The sequence below is a fragment of the Xiphophorus couchianus genome, chromosome 24, assembly GCF_001444195.1.
Source record: "Xiphophorus couchianus chromosome 24, X_couchianus-1.0, whole genome shotgun sequence".
Taxonomy (NCBI): Eukaryota; Metazoa; Chordata; class Actinopteri; order Cyprinodontiformes; family Poeciliidae; genus Xiphophorus; species Xiphophorus couchianus.
In genome coordinates, this window is record NC_040251.1 from 11452103 (window position 1) to 11469889 (window position 17787).

At 36.8% G+C, this 17787-nt stretch overlaps 1 protein-coding gene across 1 annotated transcript; it reads right to left on the reverse strand.

The window, feature by feature from the left end:
• Positions 1-313: 313 nt before the first annotated feature.
• Positions 314-16348, reverse strand: csrnp2 (cysteine-serine-rich nuclear protein 2). Its single transcript, XM_028011060.1, has 5 exons — positions 15618-16348; positions 12287-12459; positions 9958-10220; positions 7595-7891; positions 314-6741 (listed from the first exon to the last, which is right to left on the reverse strand). The coding sequence occupies exons 2-5, from the start codon at positions 12444-12446 to the stop codon at positions 5809-5811; spliced, it is 1653 nt and encodes a 550-aa protein (XP_027866861.1). The 5' UTR covers positions 12447-12459; positions 15618-16348; the 3' UTR covers positions 314-5808.
• Between the last annotated feature and the right edge of the window lie 1439 nt (positions 16349-17787).

The window sequence follows — 17787 nt, forward strand, 5'->3', positions numbered from 1 at the left end:
CAAAGATGTAAAAAACATACTGGAGCTGAAATGCTCGGATTGCTAACAGTCATCCGTCAAGTTACGTTTGCTGGGGGTGACATATTTCACTTGATAACTTGTTTTTGACTTTTATGTATGTGACTTTTTTGTTGTATTTCTGGTTGAATTCTGCGCGATTATAATCTCACGTCACAGCTCTGGGCTTTCTCCAATTCAAGTGGATTAACACTGTTAATGTACACTGTAAATTTACAGAATCTCCATGGAATTTCAACCTTGTAATCTGTAAAAAAAAAAACATAAGGGAATCATGCACAGAATAAAACACAACTCCTGAATGAAGTACTTTATTGTTTTTATTTTTGTATAAAAACTTTTGTTTTTCCATTTTAGTCAACAAGTAGCATGAGAGTCCCGTTCTCACAGCTTTTAGGTGAAGTCATCAGTCTTCTCAACAATCGCTCACCCCTTTCATACAGTTAAACACACAAACACAGAGAGCGCTAGAGTTAATTTGGTACAGTGGTCGCAAACCTAAATCTATTAGCAGAAAGCCAAAGACAAAAGCTCAACAATACTCAGCCTGCAATCATCATTACTTCAAACATGGTATCATGTCAAGGCAAGTCACGCGAGCACAGAAGAGCCACGATAAATCTGCAGCCTCATAACTACAGGAGACTGCTTTGTTAAAAGACTGATGGATGACGGCATCGTTTAATTAGGTCTGAAACCACTGCCTTGTTGCAGCACTTATACAGGATTATATAAAGACAATACAGAAGGCTAAAGAAACACATCAGACAACTTATACACAGCAGCACATCCTGTGTTAGGCGAGCCGTTGCCCAAAGCAACTGTGGGAATTTCAGGCACCAGAACAAAGGACAGATTTTGTGTAAGAGCTGCCGGCTCACTTCCGCAGCTCCGTGTTCTTCAGACAGAGCTTCAAGAAACCCAAAAAATAAAAATAAAGTTACACGACTGCGTTTACACACTTGGTGACAAAAAAAAAAACGCCCCATCTTACCGTCAGCACATTTAGAATTTGCAGTACAGGAGCTATTGCATTTCTACAGGAAGCTTTCCAGTACTTTTAGTTCAGGGTCAATCAGCGAGAAACATCTCCATGAAATCATTCCTCCTAACGGTTCACAAGTGTAAGTTGTAAATCTATAACATCAGCACCTTTTAGGTTTAAAATACGCATTCTTACTAAAGTTCCAGGTCTAATACAGTCTAAATAGCATCCACGCATGCATGCACACAGATTTAAACACAACTTTCTCACCGACATGGACGTACGACAGTGAAGTAGGTTAATACACAAACACATTTCACACACACAAAATCAAGCAGTAAGTCTGATTCATAAATTATTAACATCACATTGATTGGTGTAAGTACTTTTAGCTGCACATGCTGCAGATTGCAATGAACTCAAATGCTTGTTTATTATTTTTGAAGTGCCTTGTAAACGTATTTATGCCCCTTGAACGTTTTCGTATTTTGTCATGTTACATGATTTTGAATTCACACTGATACCCCTAAATAAAATCCAGTGCTACCAACTGGCTTCAGAAATCAACTAATGACTTCTGAAACAATTAATTGATTAATTCAATTATCGTCAACTAATTTAGTACATACGATTAATCGTCATTTAGAGTATATATAGACTCAAAAAAGGCTGTTTGCTGAAAAATTTAGAGCACTAATTAACTGCATGAAAAATATTTACATTTTACATTTAAGATAAAAACACTTTAAGATGTTAGTTTGTTTTAGCCATAGTGGCATAGTTTCAGATTCACAAAAAAAATGTTCTTTTATTGCCTCCTAGGCTATAAAATGCTTATTTTCTTATTTTAAACAGGGATTGAATTATTTCCTTATATTTATACTTTAATGTGTATTTGACATTGTATATAAAAAGTATCAAGTGTAGGGCTGCTGTAAAATTATTATTTTAGTAATCGAGTAATCATACAGAAAATTTTAACAAATAAAACAAATATTTGTAGATACTGCCATAACAGTGGTGTTAATATTCGACATCAATATTAGCCAAATTTTTCATATCCATGCATCTCTAAATTACTTTTCTGTAGATTTTCTGAGCTCGTTTTGTTAAGCTGTAACAATAATAGCTCACTTTTGAAGTCAACTGGGACAAAAATTACAAAAAATTAGAAATTATATTAAATTTAATAATAAAAATAAGAAAACAGCAGGTCACCCTTTGTTATGCTAATAGCGCTTAGCACTCATCAACAACAGAGCATTGCGCAACACAAATAATCATCATGGTGCTAAATATTAAAACATATTTTAACGAAGGCAGATAATTTGCCGTGAGGAATATTAACAATCATGGTACTCGAATCGTTTGACGAATCGTCACAGCCCTACTTAAATGTTTAAATGAAAAATCTGTAGAATGTGTCATTTTTTTACGCGATTAATTGATTAATCATCACAGAAGTTGTAAGAATAATCAATTATTAAAATAATCATGAGTTGCAGCCAATTAAATATATATTTAACCATATTAAATATGGTTAGAGGTGTGTTGGAGGACATTATTAAACAAACAGCATCATGAAGACCAAGGAAGACAACAGACAAAATGTAGCTTACCACCATCAGCATGTGAATTGCTGAATGTAGTGAGAAGCGTTTTCAGGTCATCCAAACTTGATAAAACACTGTATAAGTACAGGCCAGTTACCATTTACCAAAAACCAGTGGTGTGTGTTCAGTTTAAATCAAAATTACATGCAAAACTCAAAACTGCAATCTGAGTTTTCCCTTTACATCTCGTGAACAACTATAGAAGGAGGTAGTCCTAAAAAAATAAGCTTGTTAGTGTTGATGAAAAAATATATGGAGACAAATACAGGACAATCATGAGAAAAAATAATAAATGCTGCAAAATAATTCAGATTAAGATGGAGGTTTACTTTCCAGTGGGATTATGACCTTAAATATTCAACCAGTGATTCAGTAGAATGCTTACATTTACAGCAAATTGATGTGTTAGAATGGCCTAGTCAAAGTCCAGACCTTATTCCTACTGAGAATCTGGGGCAAGTGTTCTCCGTCCAATCTGAGCTTGTTATAATTTCAGTCAGAAAATACAAAAGCACTCCACACTTTTCAGATTCATATCTGTAAAAGGAATCCTAAAAATGGTCTCTTTTGTTTTTTCTTCAATTTTGCAAATATGCACTAATATTTGTTAGTCCATCACACGAAACCCCAATTAAATTGGCTTAAATTTGTGGTTGTAACGTGAATTTTTTTTTTTAAAGGTTGCAGGGGAACAAATTAGTTTCCAAGGCACTCTAATTTGGCTCGATTTATAATCGGCACATCTTTACACAAAAAACAAGCATTGAATTGACTAAGAAGTTCTGTTCTGGCATTTTATCACAACATATGACTGATTATGGAGTAACAATGTGGCACTGTGAAAGAAAAAACGTTTCCTTTCATTCCCAAACAGACTGCAAAGACTGAACAGCATCTAATTCACAAAAGACACATTAATTCAAGAAATAATGTCAGTAAATTAGCTATAAGTGACCTTTTCGTCTTGTCCCTTTGACTGCAATTGTGCCAGCAGTCCGAAAGTAAGCGATAGTAACAACTAAGGCCAGTGCTAATCCGCCGCCGTCTTGGTTCTTCCTTCATATCTCCAAGTGGCGGAGCTGGTGCTGCTTTCACTTCACAATGTGCACACAGACCAAAAAAAACCAGCAGCTCTCCAGCATGTTGCGAATGCTGCGTGTACAGTACGCGAAAAGAAAACAAGTATTTCCAGGATTATTCGGTGTAGTTAGCAGAGGGAGCGATCAGACGCCTTCATTTGGCTCGACTACAGCATCAGGTTTGCGATGACGGAAAAAGAGCCAGCAGGTACGCCGGCATCTTGCACACAATTAGCAGTTTGTGTTCAGCGTTGATAGCTTTATACATCAAGCCAACAAAATGGCTTCAGTCAGCATTTGCACTCTTGTGTTTCTGTAGCTGAGTGAATGGTTTCCAAATAAGGCCGCATTCATCACCCCCAGCAGAATCCCCTCTAAGGTTGATTTTATGTAACTGCATTCTCTCGCTGCGCCCCGGGAGTGATCTTAATGTGCTTCCAGCATCTCTGCACCTGTTTTCTGACGCTCTTAAAAACTTAATGTTACTCACTAGAAAGCTACGTTCACACTGCAGGCCTTAATACTCAAATCAGATTTTTTTAATGACATTTTGTTGTTGTTCACATTTCCAAATACATGCGACTTGTGTGCGATTTCCTGCGTGAACTACAAACGGCCTGACAGTGTCCGGCATGCGCAGTAGAGGACGCAGTAGTAGCGAGTGCGCTCACTAGTTGCATTTATATTTACCTAAATGTTGCGCAAACTGGAATTATGACAATAAATTTGCCAATTTAGAAAACAACTCAATAAGAAAAACTTTTTGTGCTAAGATGAAGTAGTTTTTTGGCTGCATCAAAACTAGTGTATTTGTAAAAATTGCAACTCTTTTCTTTGCATCACGCGAGTTGTAACTGAATGCGACGGTAATATTGCGGAGTAGCAAGCGTGCTCAATGCCATTTATCTAAAAACTGTGCAAACTGGAATTATGAAAATAAATTTGCCAATTTAGAAAAAAACCTCAAATTTTTTGATAAAATAGATTTTGTTCTTGGATTAGGTGGTTTTTTCGGCTGCATCAAAGTTGGCGTATTTTGCAAAATTGCAAAGGAAACATGTTTTTTGCGTCACACAAGTCACATGATCAACAGTCGGATGTCACTACTGGCAGAAACGACTTAGAAGACAACAGGATTATGTTTTTTAACAACTTATTGAGTGATTCTAACTGTACTTCTTATTTAATGAAAACAGTGAAACAATTGTGAAATTGTGTTGTATCGACTTTAGCGAGACATCAACAAAGTTTTACACACATTTGTAATGAAAACGCAGCTAATGTTTGCAAAAGTCAACATGAATGGTAAAATTGTCCAACTTTCTCTTTATGGATTACTCTCTGCATCATCGTCCGCCATGCCGTTGTTTTTCTTCCTGCTTCCAAATATCAATCGAGTATCAATTACACTGGACAGGCGTAGGTCACATTTGAATAGATTAGATATGTACCTGATTTAGGAAGACATATCTAAGTGTAAAAATTTGATAATTCAGACTGTCAAAAAAAGGTCAGATCAGAAGGGGGAAAAAATCAGATTTGAGAAACTTTAAGCTAGAGATGTAAATCTTTCAATGTCTAGCAATTCAATTCCAATTTTTGATTCAGAAATTAATTTTTCCTATTTAAATATTATAGAAATTCTGTTTAACTTGGATAGACGTAAAGCGCATAAACAAGTAAAATATTTATTTTCAACAATCCTATAATTTTCCATACTGTATCAAGTTTCATCAGTTTATATTTAAACAAAAATAAGTCTGTGCATAAAATTATGTAACTTAAATTACCAGTATTAGGTTAGCTTAGCTGCCTGGCTTTTTTAAATAAGAAAAATATCAAAGAATTATTAAAAATACATTAGGTGGATGAGAGGACACGTAATGCAATATGCAGGGCGGCAAAAACGTACAACTTAAAATCGATTTCCAGAGCTGTGAATTGTGATTCTCAATAGAATCGTTTTTTTTCTGCGTCTCTACTTCAGGTTGCAGTGTGAACGTAGCCTAAGACACCTGTAGATGTGGTGGATAGCAGTGATAAATGTGGAATATGTAGTATTTACTCATCTTAGATGAAGCTATTGTGCAAAATATCTGCAAAGACGCTAATGCTAAACTTCAGGAGGCAGTGGATCTGCTTCTTTCTCCGAGTCGGACTCCTCCTGGTTCTGCTCTTTTGGGACGTTATCAGGACTTGAGGGACTCTTCTCCGCCTCCTCCCCCACATCTGTGCACAAGTGCATGTTGGTCAAACTGTCGCCCACAATCTGTCCGCTGGCCTTGATGTAACGTGCGTCCCCTTGGAAATCTCCAAGTGCTTCCTGCTTCTTCTCTGTGAGCTCAGTTCCACCTGCGCTCTGCGAAGGCTCATCCTGCGAAGGCTCATCCTGCTCATCTCCCTCAGCTGCAGGCAGCGTCTCGAAGGCGCCGGGTTCGATGGTGCTGAGCTGATAGTAGAGCAGAGAGTCTTTGAGGAGCTCCGACGGACTCTCCTCCTGGGAGTCAGAGATGCACAAGACGGTAGCGCCCGACGGAAAAGGTCCCTGCAGGAGGATCTGATCAACACCTTGAGCTGCTTCTTCTTCTTGCTCGGGCAGGAGGCAGAGAGGGTGTGACCCCGCAACCCCAGCAGAGCTCAGCTCCTGCTGCACCGCCTCCTCCCTCTCCCATCTCTCCTGCTCCTCAGCGCTCTGTAGGTGCAGCACGGCCGTCTCGTTTTCCCGCTCCAGGATATCCTGCTCTACCAGGAGATCGTGGACCTCTTCCACCGACTGCACCTCGCTCTCCTCCAGCTCCGAGTCCAGGCCGATGCCGGAGGACAAGGTCGGGGACGTGGGGCAAGTGGAGGAGGGCGAAGAGAAGGGGTCGGTTTCAGTGTACGGCTCCCCGGGTCCCGCTATGGGCGTCGTCCTCTTCTCCACGTCCAGCTTCATTATGGTGTGCAGGTAGTGTGTTCGGACACGCAGGGGGTTGAACTCGATGCGACCCACAGCGTTGCCGCAGCCATCCCTGGAGCAGCCGCATGGAAAAGACATGCGATCCACCTGAAGAACAAAACACACCCTTCTCAACACTTCACCCCAGAAACTTATACTTAACTTGAACAGGTTAGGATTGGTCTGTCCACATAAAACATGTTCATAAATTTTTTTTTGCACACAATTATTCTTAGAAAATCAGATTTTAGCTTGCTCAGTTCTGCCTATTTTGATCTACTTCCAGAAAGAGCTGCTGTCTCTTTAAATCCAAATAAGCTGCTGCTGGCCACGCCCCTAATCTCAAGATTTACACTGCAAAACTGCTGAGTTCCTTTAAATCAAAAAACACACCTGTTTAGAGTTGCTTTTGAACCATAATAAATAAAACACTGACCAACATATTTGATGTTTTTTTATGATTTCAACAATAATATTTCACAAAATACAATGTCTGTTAATTGTTTTCACAACTGTTAATTGTATTATGTTTTTATGAAGTTTATGATTTCAAATAAACTCGATTGAATCTTGCTTTATATATATTCTCTTACTGGAAAGGCCTACAAGCAAATGTACCTCTTTGAAAAGCATTAGTAGAGCCTCCTGAAAATGGTTTCTGGAAGGTAAGTCAACGACAACACATTTGTCTTTTCCAGCAGCCATTGTATAGTGCATACAGCAGTAACACCAGCTGACAAAATGGGCTGGAGATCTGCTTGGGTTGCTAGGTTGCTTGGCTGGGGTAGTCGTTTTGTAACGCCTCACTTTCCAGACACCAAATAACTCAAACCTATTGCCAAAAACCGCTGGGTGTATTTCATTTTTAAACACAAACAGAAGTATAAAAACGTGCAAAATGTGAATTTTGCATCGGATTTGGCAGATTCTCCTTCCTTTTAGCAAGTCTTCCAGGCCTTACCTGGCACTTAATGCCGGCCTGGCTGCAGCCGCAGTGGCGAGGGTCGCAGAACAAGCGGCAGTCACAGCCACATTCCTCCCTGGAGAGACGGATGGCTCTCAGTTCGGTTTTCTCCCGCGCGTCAATGCGCGCGATCCCGGAGGCTCGCAGCAGGGCTCGGCGGCGCTTCGTCGGCAGAGGCTGGAGGAAGAAACAGTCGTCCACCTCGACGCCGTCCACGTCAAGGTCCTCGTCGGAGACGTCCTCCAGAGTTAGCAGGTCTGCCTGAGCGCACTCCACCGTGCCGTTCCTCGTCAGCTGTGGGAGGGAAAGTAGAGCCATGAAGAGACCGCTGTCCTCTCTCGAGCTCAGCTTCAGTCGCAATTGATTTCCACTAGAAGGAAAATCCCAACAGCATCGTAAAAGCACATCTTTTACTAAAGTGACAAACTTAACAAGGTTACTTTTATTTGGAGATCAGGCTAAAGAACTCCCGTTTCTGCTTTATAACGCAGAAACTTTTATTCCTTTGGGACAATTCAAATTTCTTTTAAGACCAAAAGAGAAATCTTTTTATGAAACGTTTTTTGTTTTTAAATCATATTTTTATTAGCTTATTTAATTCTTAAATACTTGTTTCGCTGCTGGGTTTGTATAATTTTTTTATTTGTTTTATCAGAACATGTTTTTCTCTTAAATCAATTTCAAAGAGACATCTTGCATAAATAAATAAAGGTTTAACAATAAAAATGTTAAATAAAAAATAATTTTAATTTCCTTCAATAAAAAAATGAAGGATATGAAATAATATTTATATTTATGGATCAAAGAATATGCCTTTCTCTTATTTCAATCAAAAATGAGCATCAAAGTGAATTCAGTTAGTTGATAAATTTATGGATTAAAAATAAACAGAACTTCTCATTTGTGATGCATTTCATGAATATAAATAAATAAATCACATTTTTAAATATTTACTGCTTTTTATTTCTTCTCTCTCTCTTTTTATAATATGTTATAATATGAACACATTTGCATTTTGCCAACTCAATATACACAAATGTCAACACTTCTAATCTACAACTATTTAAAAAAAACAATTGATTTAGGGATAGAATTAAGCCAAAACATTTATGCTGCTATTTTAAATGTGTGAATGGAATTGTTTAATGAATTTTTGAGGTAAAAATACAAAATACACTGTTGCAATACAAATAAGGTCGAATGAGTTTCTGAAATCCCCAGAGGCCGTCCGCCCTTTTGAGAGCTTGTGTTATGGTTTAGCCTGCAGCAACCGAGCTGATGACATCACATGCAACGTTAGTGAGTAATGCAGGTGAAAAGTTTCTCCACTCCTGTGGTTATGCAGCTGAATTTTAAACAGGGAGAGAAAAATAGTAGCAAAAAACTCTTTAAATAATACAAAAACCAAAATAAATTTGAGAATAATCTAGAGGGTATCCAAAGAAAGACGCTGCATTATTAAAGTTATTGCAATATTCTGCAAATAAATATTAATCTGGAGATATTTGGTTCAAAATGTGGCAAAAATCAGTGAATCAGTGTTTCTCCACAAATGTCAGAAAATATTAAATTATTCAGAAAAACAAGCCTCATCAAAGGCAAACTGAGAAGATTAAATGTTTCCAGCGCTATGGTGCAAAAAAAATAAAGTATGAATCAGTATTCCAGTTTTTTGTTTAAAGAAAAAAACAAATAAATAAAAAAAAACATTTAAATTCTTGAAAATATTTTTCCAGTTACCCTAATTTTTTTTAAAGATATTTATGTATGTGAGAAACATAAATGAAAATGTAACTTTTAAATATTTTTGTAAATACATAAAGAAATAGCAAGCTGTAAAATTATTAATTGAAACTTGAGATCAATAAATGTACTGAGATATGTGCATTTATTTCAGTATTTTTAAAATAATTTCTTACTATTCATATTGTCCTTATTTAAACCACTGAAATAAATAAGGACATTGATATAAGTGCTTGTAAATATAATCATTTTCACATTATTTTTTTTAGTTAGGTATTTCATAAATTATGAAAATAGTTAAATAATATTAGATTTTTAAAAAATATTTTTTTAATTTCACAGATATTTCTAGATTTTTATTTAATTTATTGAATTCTGACCATTTTTATTCAGATTTTCTAGTATTTTTTATGCATTTAAATTTGCATGATGAAAAAACATTGAAATGTGGAAAAAAGAAATAAAAAGACATCTTTAAGGGGCGATTACTTTTTAACAGCGTTATCATGAAGTTAGAGTCAGTTTACCTGTTAGTGGTCATAATGTTTTGCCTGTTGGTTAATAATCTTATCATAAACGGTTATGAGAGCGTCCGTCACAGACTCTTCATCTTGTACCTTCATCTTGCGAGTGTTGAGCTTCTCCTGACGCAGGTGCTGGCGCAGCGTGTGTCTGTGGCTGCTTTCCTGTTCGCGTGCGAACTCGCCCAGCGTGTAGTGTCTGATGGAGGAGTGGTGACGCGCCATGCCCAGGGAGCTGCCCCCCTGGCTGGGCACGCTGGTGAAGCCCTGTCGCCGGGGGAAGTAGTACACCGTCACCACATCGAAGCGAACCCGCTTCCCCCCCGGCGACGGCTTGTGCTGTCTGAGGATGGAGGTGGCTGGTGACAGAGAAACAAAGAGTTAGAGCTGAGCGTTTCATTTAGAATATAGAATAGAATAGAATTACTTTATTCATCCCAGCAGGGAAATTATTTCGCAGTTACAGCAGCATAGAGACAAGACACACAACAACCACCACTGAGTAGCAATTGTAGACAAGATAAAAATAAAATATAACATGCTGTCAATATAAAAAGCAGCTTAGAGCAGACCTTGCAAAGATTCAAAAATGCAGAAACAGTATGTATATGTAAATATATGTACAGCAAGTGTGCCACAGTGCAGTTGTGCAAAATTGGCCTGATTAGTGCAGAACAATGATTTAGCTTTTATTGTACAGTGAGATGGCATGTGGCAGGAAGGATTTCCTGTATCTGTCCCTACGACAGACCTATTGTGCTTCCTTAAATAGGCTATGATAGGTATATGGGTTATACAAAACATGATTATTATTTTTTTTGCTCAAAATCATTCTTAAATAGTTTTTTAGTCTGGTCAGTTCTGAATATTTTGAGCAGTTTTAGGGCTACTGTCACTTTAAATCCAAATTAGCTGCTGTTGGTCATGGCCCCCCAACACAATGTTTACAGTTGTGTTGGCTGCAAATGGCTGCAAACATACAACTGTACATGTTTGAAAAGCAGAGTAAGTCGACAACAAAACTCTTTTCTTTTCCAGCAGAAATCCATAGACCAAACATGCTGGAACTCTGCCTGGGTTGCTAGGTAACGGGGCGTAGCTTGGCTGTCGTTGCTAGGTAACGGCACAGTGCCTGTCAAATGCAACTTAACTGTTTTGATCATTTTACAGAAACCAAAAAAGATAAACTTATTACCAAAAAAAACAGCTGGTAATAAGTTTTTTTTGTGGTGTTTTTAGAAGCAATTTTTAATTTTTTTTTCCAATCAACGAATATTTTGAAAACATTTTGAAAACATTGTACTCTATATAAAACTCAAACGCCCAAATCAGATGAGTTGTGTTAATATTTTTTAAATTTTTATGAATATAAACAATGTCCAAGTACTGTAAAATTATAACACTATAGCCCATTTATTTGAGATGGGATGTATTAAACCACTGATGCATCAACAACTGAAATAAATACAAATGGTAATTAATGTGGAAAATTACAACTAACTACATCTATATCGTGTGTTTATAACATTTACTGAAACATACTGAAATTGCAGACATAATAGCATTCGTTTTTGTGTTTATGAATCTATTTATTAGCCTTCTGATGTGAAAATGTTTTTTTTCCTTCACACAAGCAGTTTACATCAGCTATCGCCAAATTATGGCAAAAAAATGCAAAATGACGACAGAAGAAGTTCAGATAAAAAAAAGGAGCAATAATCGAATAATTTTTTTGAAAATAATATTTTCTGCTGAAAATTAGGTATTCATTACCTAACTGATGTATACAAAATCACAAACAATACCTTTGGACCTAAAGATTAATGAAAGTATGACTCTAATTAATAAAAATTAAACTAAAACGAAACAATATTTAATTAATAAAAACTAGCAAACACACTCTAAAAACTAATTTATATATATATACAGTATATATAGCTGCTAATATACCCTTGCTAGCTAGCACAGGTGTATTTCTAGTTACCTGTGCAAGACTAAATAGCCCTGCCATAGCAAATTTAAGACCTATGATGAACACATTTTTAGACACGAGTGTGTCTAAAACTCATGTTTTAGACATGTTTTAGACATGTAGTATGTCTGTAGGATGCGCAGACACACTACAATTAACTTCAGCAGCAACATCAGAGCTGTTATTATCACACAAAAAAATCAGACCACTAATCATTCATATTCAGCCATAATCAGAAGATGCTATTCTTCAAAGTCACAACAAAACAAAATATAAACTAGAATAAAAAAACCAAAACAAAACTATTATAACCCTAGGGCCCTGCAAAGGGAAGCAAAAAGTCGTACAAAATGTAAATTTTGCATAATAGTTCCCCCTTAAATATCTCTGTTGTGCCCCAGGTGTGTTGGTGTTTCTTTTTCTCTTTTCCACATCTGCTCTGCTGTTGCTTACGAGTGAACGAGGTGCTGGAAGGTGGGTTGAGGCTGTCACAGCTGTCTGCGCTGTCACTGCTGGAGATGTCATCGTCCGAGTCCTTAGGTGTAGAGAACAGAGAGCCGCTGTCCACCTCTTCATATCTTCGTTTGAGACTAAGGGACGGACCTGCCTCCATGGAAACCTGCTATCTGAGGGCACAGTCAGGGCAACAGAAGCCACTATGTTTAAATTCATGCTAAATCCGTTAATAAGGGAACTTTTTCTGCATGTTTTAGGACTAAATGTTTGGTCTGTTTCTGCTCTGACGATATGGAAACAAACAACACATCTGCCTCCTTTCATCTGTATTCCACCTCCATCATTTCATCTGTCTGCCTCCATCCTGAACATCGCACATTAAATCCCATTCTGAAATTATCAAGTGTAGAGCTGTAACCATGGCAACTGGGCAAGCGTAGTTCATGCGAAGAGCCTTGAAGCGAGCGGTCTCTATGGCGTTAACCCACCTGACTCCCTTTCAGACAGCCACAAGGTGAAATTTATCACATCTGCAGCTTTAATGGAAGTGAACGGAAGCACCTTAAGCTGTGGCACAGAACCGAATGAAAACACGACGCTTTGTCTGTAGACAAAACCACAAACTTAATGCAGCCATGTAAGAAATCCCAGTTACTGCATTAGTGATGTCTTAGCCAAAGCTCTGCATGTATGCACATAAACTGAAGGACGGCTGGACAGACAGACATTCAGATGAATAAACAGATTAAGTGGTTAGATGAAGGACAGATGGATGAATAGATAGATGGATGAATAGATAGATGGATGAATAGATAGATGGACTGATGCAACATTTTAGATTTTCATCTTGCGATGAAAGTGAAGTAGTTCCTTGAATTACTGCCAAATCAGAAGCTGTGACTCAGAAATCAACTTTAGTATTAAATTCTCTCAGGTTGCAATGATACATATATTTTTATGGCTCTTGGCAAAATGTCATGTTTTAATTGTTGGCTGTGTGGTGTTTTCTATGACTTTGTATTTTTGTGTTTTTATTATGTAACACTGGCTTGTTGCTGAAATGTGCGATACAAAAAACTTGATTGATTGATTTTTACCATGTTGACAGGGAAGGGGGCAATTTAGCTTGAGACCCCCTTTAAAAATGCTTCCAGATAGTGGTGTAAGCATTTTCACATCCCTAAATAATAAACTTAAGAACATACATTTCTTATGTTTATTGTTAACCATTTCTTATAAGAATTTTGATTGTCACAACTTTTGAAACTCATGAAATGTCCAAGAGTTTAACATTTTTTACTTTTGAGTCTCAGAAATTTCCACATTTAGAGCGTAGAAGATGTCTTACATTATTCTCAACATTTCTTAGTTTTTGTGTAGCAAATTTTAAATTTTCCAAACTCAGAAGTTTCTACATTTTTTCTAGAAAATTTCCTAAATTAATTGGAATATTTTCTAGTTTTTGTCTAGCAAATTTTTGACTTTCCAAACTCAGAAATTTCCAAAATGTTTCTACAAAATTAACCTCAGTTTTAAGTGCAGATTTTTCTCAGATTTTTGTCTATTTGTTGTCATAAATATCATTTTAACAATGAGATTCTTCCTTATTGTGTCCCGCAAATGTTATTAACTTAACCTTTTTTTCTTTTTTGAGCATCAATAAATAAGCCTCTGTGCAAGTTTATCTCAACTTTTATTGTTCACAAGATGTAAAAATGTAATTTTTTACCTGATTTTTTTAACACAACCTGAATATTTATTCACATTCAGTTAAAATGAGGCTTGCTATATTGCACTGATTTCAACTAAATCAAATTAAAATTTATTAAAACAGTGAATCAAAGTGAGTTTTTCAAATTAGCCTTAGCTATGCGTACTAAACAATGATTGCTTTGTTTTTAACATTGTCTACTGTGCTGTTCTAGGTAAAATAAACTTGAATTTAATCAAGTGGTAAGTCTAGTGTGCATGTTTGTAGCTCATGTATTGAGATATAATTGAATAGAAAAGAATAGAATAACATTTATTGCCCCTCTGGCGCATCAGCAACAAAGTGACAGGCAAGTTGAAGTGTTTAGATTCACATGAAGATGAAAATATTAAAATAGACAGTAAGAATAAGAGACTAGACATTTAGGGCAAATTTACAGCATAAAAAACACAATGCACTTGTAAGAAATAGCATACCTATACTAGAAAAATGTGTACTAATTTTAAAAAATGTGACTGCACATCTGTGCATAAAAGAATATTTACAAGAAATGGTAAAACTGTGCTTTGGTGGGATGTTAGCATCGCTGAATAGATGTAAATCTACGACTTCTAGTGCGTGTAAGCAACAAATCAATTAACCGCATGATGAATTAAAATGAACTCAATAATTTGAGTTTATTTTAACCCTAATCTCTCTCTTTCTCCTAAAAACTGGATGGATAAAGTCTTCAGTCTGGTGCTTTGGTCGAATCTCGCCCTTTCGTTCACAGAGACATCATCATTTATTTTATTTGTTGTTTCTGTTGTTTTGCTTATTTATTTCAGATATTTAAAATGTCTTCCCACTCAAGCGTTAGAATAGAATTTATTGATCTTTGAGAATGTGTTCTTACATTATTTTGCCATCATTACCATTAAATTACTTGAAAATGGTCTCAAAACGATATTATTATTTATCGCAATAACTTCTGGGGCCAATTTATCGCCTGGCTTGTTACCGTGACAGGCCTATTCTTTAAAACACAGTTTGTGATCTGTTCTGGCTGCACAGTATTAATAAATATTAATGCACCTCAAATGTAGCGACGACTAAAATGTCTCCACCTCTCTCCTTATGAGCTTTAACATCTAAACCACTGAGATCAGGTGTATCAAGGACAGTAACAGTCCATCAAGGTGACCAAATATGATGCTCCCAAGCAGTTTAAATGGTTTTACATGCTTTCTTTTTTTGCATTATTGCACAGAAAGCCAACAAATTGTGCAGCTCTGCTACCTACCTATGCACACATTCATGCAAAACGATAAGAGGTGAATTTTATTAACATCAGACGTGTAGTTTCTTCCACCGAAGCTGCTGCAGCTGCTGTGTGTTTCAGTCTAACCATGACTTGCAGAGTGGACTTGATGTGGGTTGAAATGCATTGTAAAACCCTGAACACTATCAGTCTATAACAGGCAAATGCTCGGTCCTCCCTATCACCATTTAACCCCCCCCCCCCCCCCCCCCCCCCCACTCATCCTCCCCCCTTTTTTTCCACTCCCTCTCTGCCTTTCTCACACACACACACACACACCACAAAGCCCACATTTAAGAGACACTAGACCTCCTTACCTGGGGCAGAAAGAGGGACCCTTAATCCAACAGCCTCGGAGGTCGTCTTTCTTTCCAATCCGAGCTGCACATCAATCTTTTATCGCGCAGTGAGACGCTTTTTATGTGCAAACCCCCTCCCCAAAAAAAACCAACCGATATCCCTGCAACAAAGTGATCTGGCTGATTGTCAATTTGCAATACTTCTCTGTCTCTTGCTAGCTATATGAGGTTACATGGGTTGCACGCTCATTGTTCTGCACGCCGAAAGATTACAGTTGCCTGACAGGAGCGACTGCTTTTATTTAAATGTGGCATACCTCTGTGTTTAAAGGACAGCCGAGAGGAAAAAAGGAAGAAAGAGGGGCGTCATTGGGTTATTTCCCAACATTTTTCGGTGCAGCATGAACAACGCACACAGCCGGATGTGCTATCTTCCCAATACGAGGCTGAAAATTATTACAATGGAGAAATCCGCTGACATTTGTGCTCGTTGATCGCTTTTTTCTTTCTTTTCTCTTGTTTTTTTTTTTTTTTTAACCCCCTTTCTGTTTCCTCACCGGGACCGGGCTCGGTCGGCTGGGCTCACTTCGCTGTCTTCTCGCTTTTTAAATAAAACAAGACAGGAGAGAAAAAAAAGACGCGCATTGGTTTGTTTCGTTTGGTGTCAGATTGTTGGAGATTTTCTAACGAGAAGACGCTTTTTCCCCTCTCCGCCCCGGCCCCGCTTGTTACAATGTAACAATGGAGGAGGAAATTCTTTCCTGCAGATGTATTTATAGTCGCTATGACGTCATACACTCGCCCTGGCGACAAGGCATGCTGGGAAGTGAAGTGTTTTAGATTCATTTCGCGATCTCTTTGTTCATTTAATCTTTTAGCTTTATTTTATTTACAGGTACAGTAAGTACACAGATGTAAGCAGTTTTTCAAAATGACAACAGTGAAATTATTTGTCTCCTTTGGGTTATTTAACCTGTCTTAAGACAAAAAAAAATACTTATATTTTAACCATGATGTTCATTAGTTTATATTTATGTCAATTAGAAAGTTAAGTATTTTGTTTACAAAACCAGAAATTACCAACCAACTATCTATCAAGTGCTAAATATTTAATAACAAGCTTAAAGTCTACATATTTAGTTCCCAAAAAAATATTTAGCTACAAGTTAGCAAGCTAAATGTTTAGTATGCTAACTAAATATTTAGCTTCAAATAAAATGTTTAGTTTGAAGAAAATTTATAAGTGGACAACCGAAGAAAAAGTTTGTCTTGCTAACCTCCACATAAACTCCGAACTCACGTCAGTTGTTGATCATGTTACATTTTTGTCATTGCTAAATATTTAGTTAGCAAACACAACATTTAGCATGCCTTCTCAAAATTTAGATTAAAGCCAAATGCAAATAGCTTTAATCTAACTAGATTAGCTATTTAATCTCAATATATTAAGTTTGAAGCTAAATATTAAACAAACTGATATGTAGCTTCAAGCTAATTAGCTTCAAAATACATACAAAGTTTACATACTAAATATAATAGTTTAGATCTATATAATTAGTTTGTGAGTTAAATATTTAGCTCGCTAACTAAATATTAAACTTGGAGCTAAATAGTTTGAAGCTGAATATTAAGATAATATGCACATTTCCTTGCCTAAAAGTGGAAGTGGACTACCAAAATAAAAGGTTGGTACTGCTAATTTCCATTCACATGAATTGTTGATCATGCTACAATTTTTATCATTGCTAATTAGCAAACTAAACATTTAGCATGCTTACTAAATATTTAGTTTAAAGCAAGATAGTGTGTATGGTAATTTGCCTCAAACTAAATATTTATGTTTACTAACTGTAATAGTTTGCCAACTAAATATTTAGCTTCAAGCTACTTTAAGACTTCGGTTAGTTTAGTTCGAAATATAAATGCTAACGACAAATTATTGTCATGACATGCGGATCAGGAACATGAAAACATCCTCTGTAAGGTGGCCAGTCTCAGCCTCCATCATCCAAACGAAGAACCAAGCGAAGCTGCTGCTGCAAAGCATTATGGGTAAACCACGAAGCTTGAATGTGAATCTTCTGAAGATGTCTCCTGAATTTGTGGCACATCAAATTGGAAAAAGAATCTCACTAAAGAGACTGCGCTGCAAAAACACAACATTTTACCATTTGTTATTGGTCTATAA

Bases quoted from the DNA above. Each gene is read 5' to 3' on its own strand.
- csrnp2 (XM_028011060.1), bottom strand. From the start codon at position 12,446: ATGGAGGCAGGTCCGTCCCTTAGTCTCAAACGAAGATATGAAGAGGTG. The intron at 10,221-12,286 runs GTAAGCAACAGC...CTCTGTCACCAG, and splicing joins TTCCAGCACCTCGTTCACTC to CCACCTCCATCCTCAGACAG. The intron at 6,742-7,594 runs GTAAGGCCTGGA...TTTGTTCTTCAG, and splicing joins AGGCCGGCATTAAGTGCCAG to GTGGATCGCATGTCTTTTCC.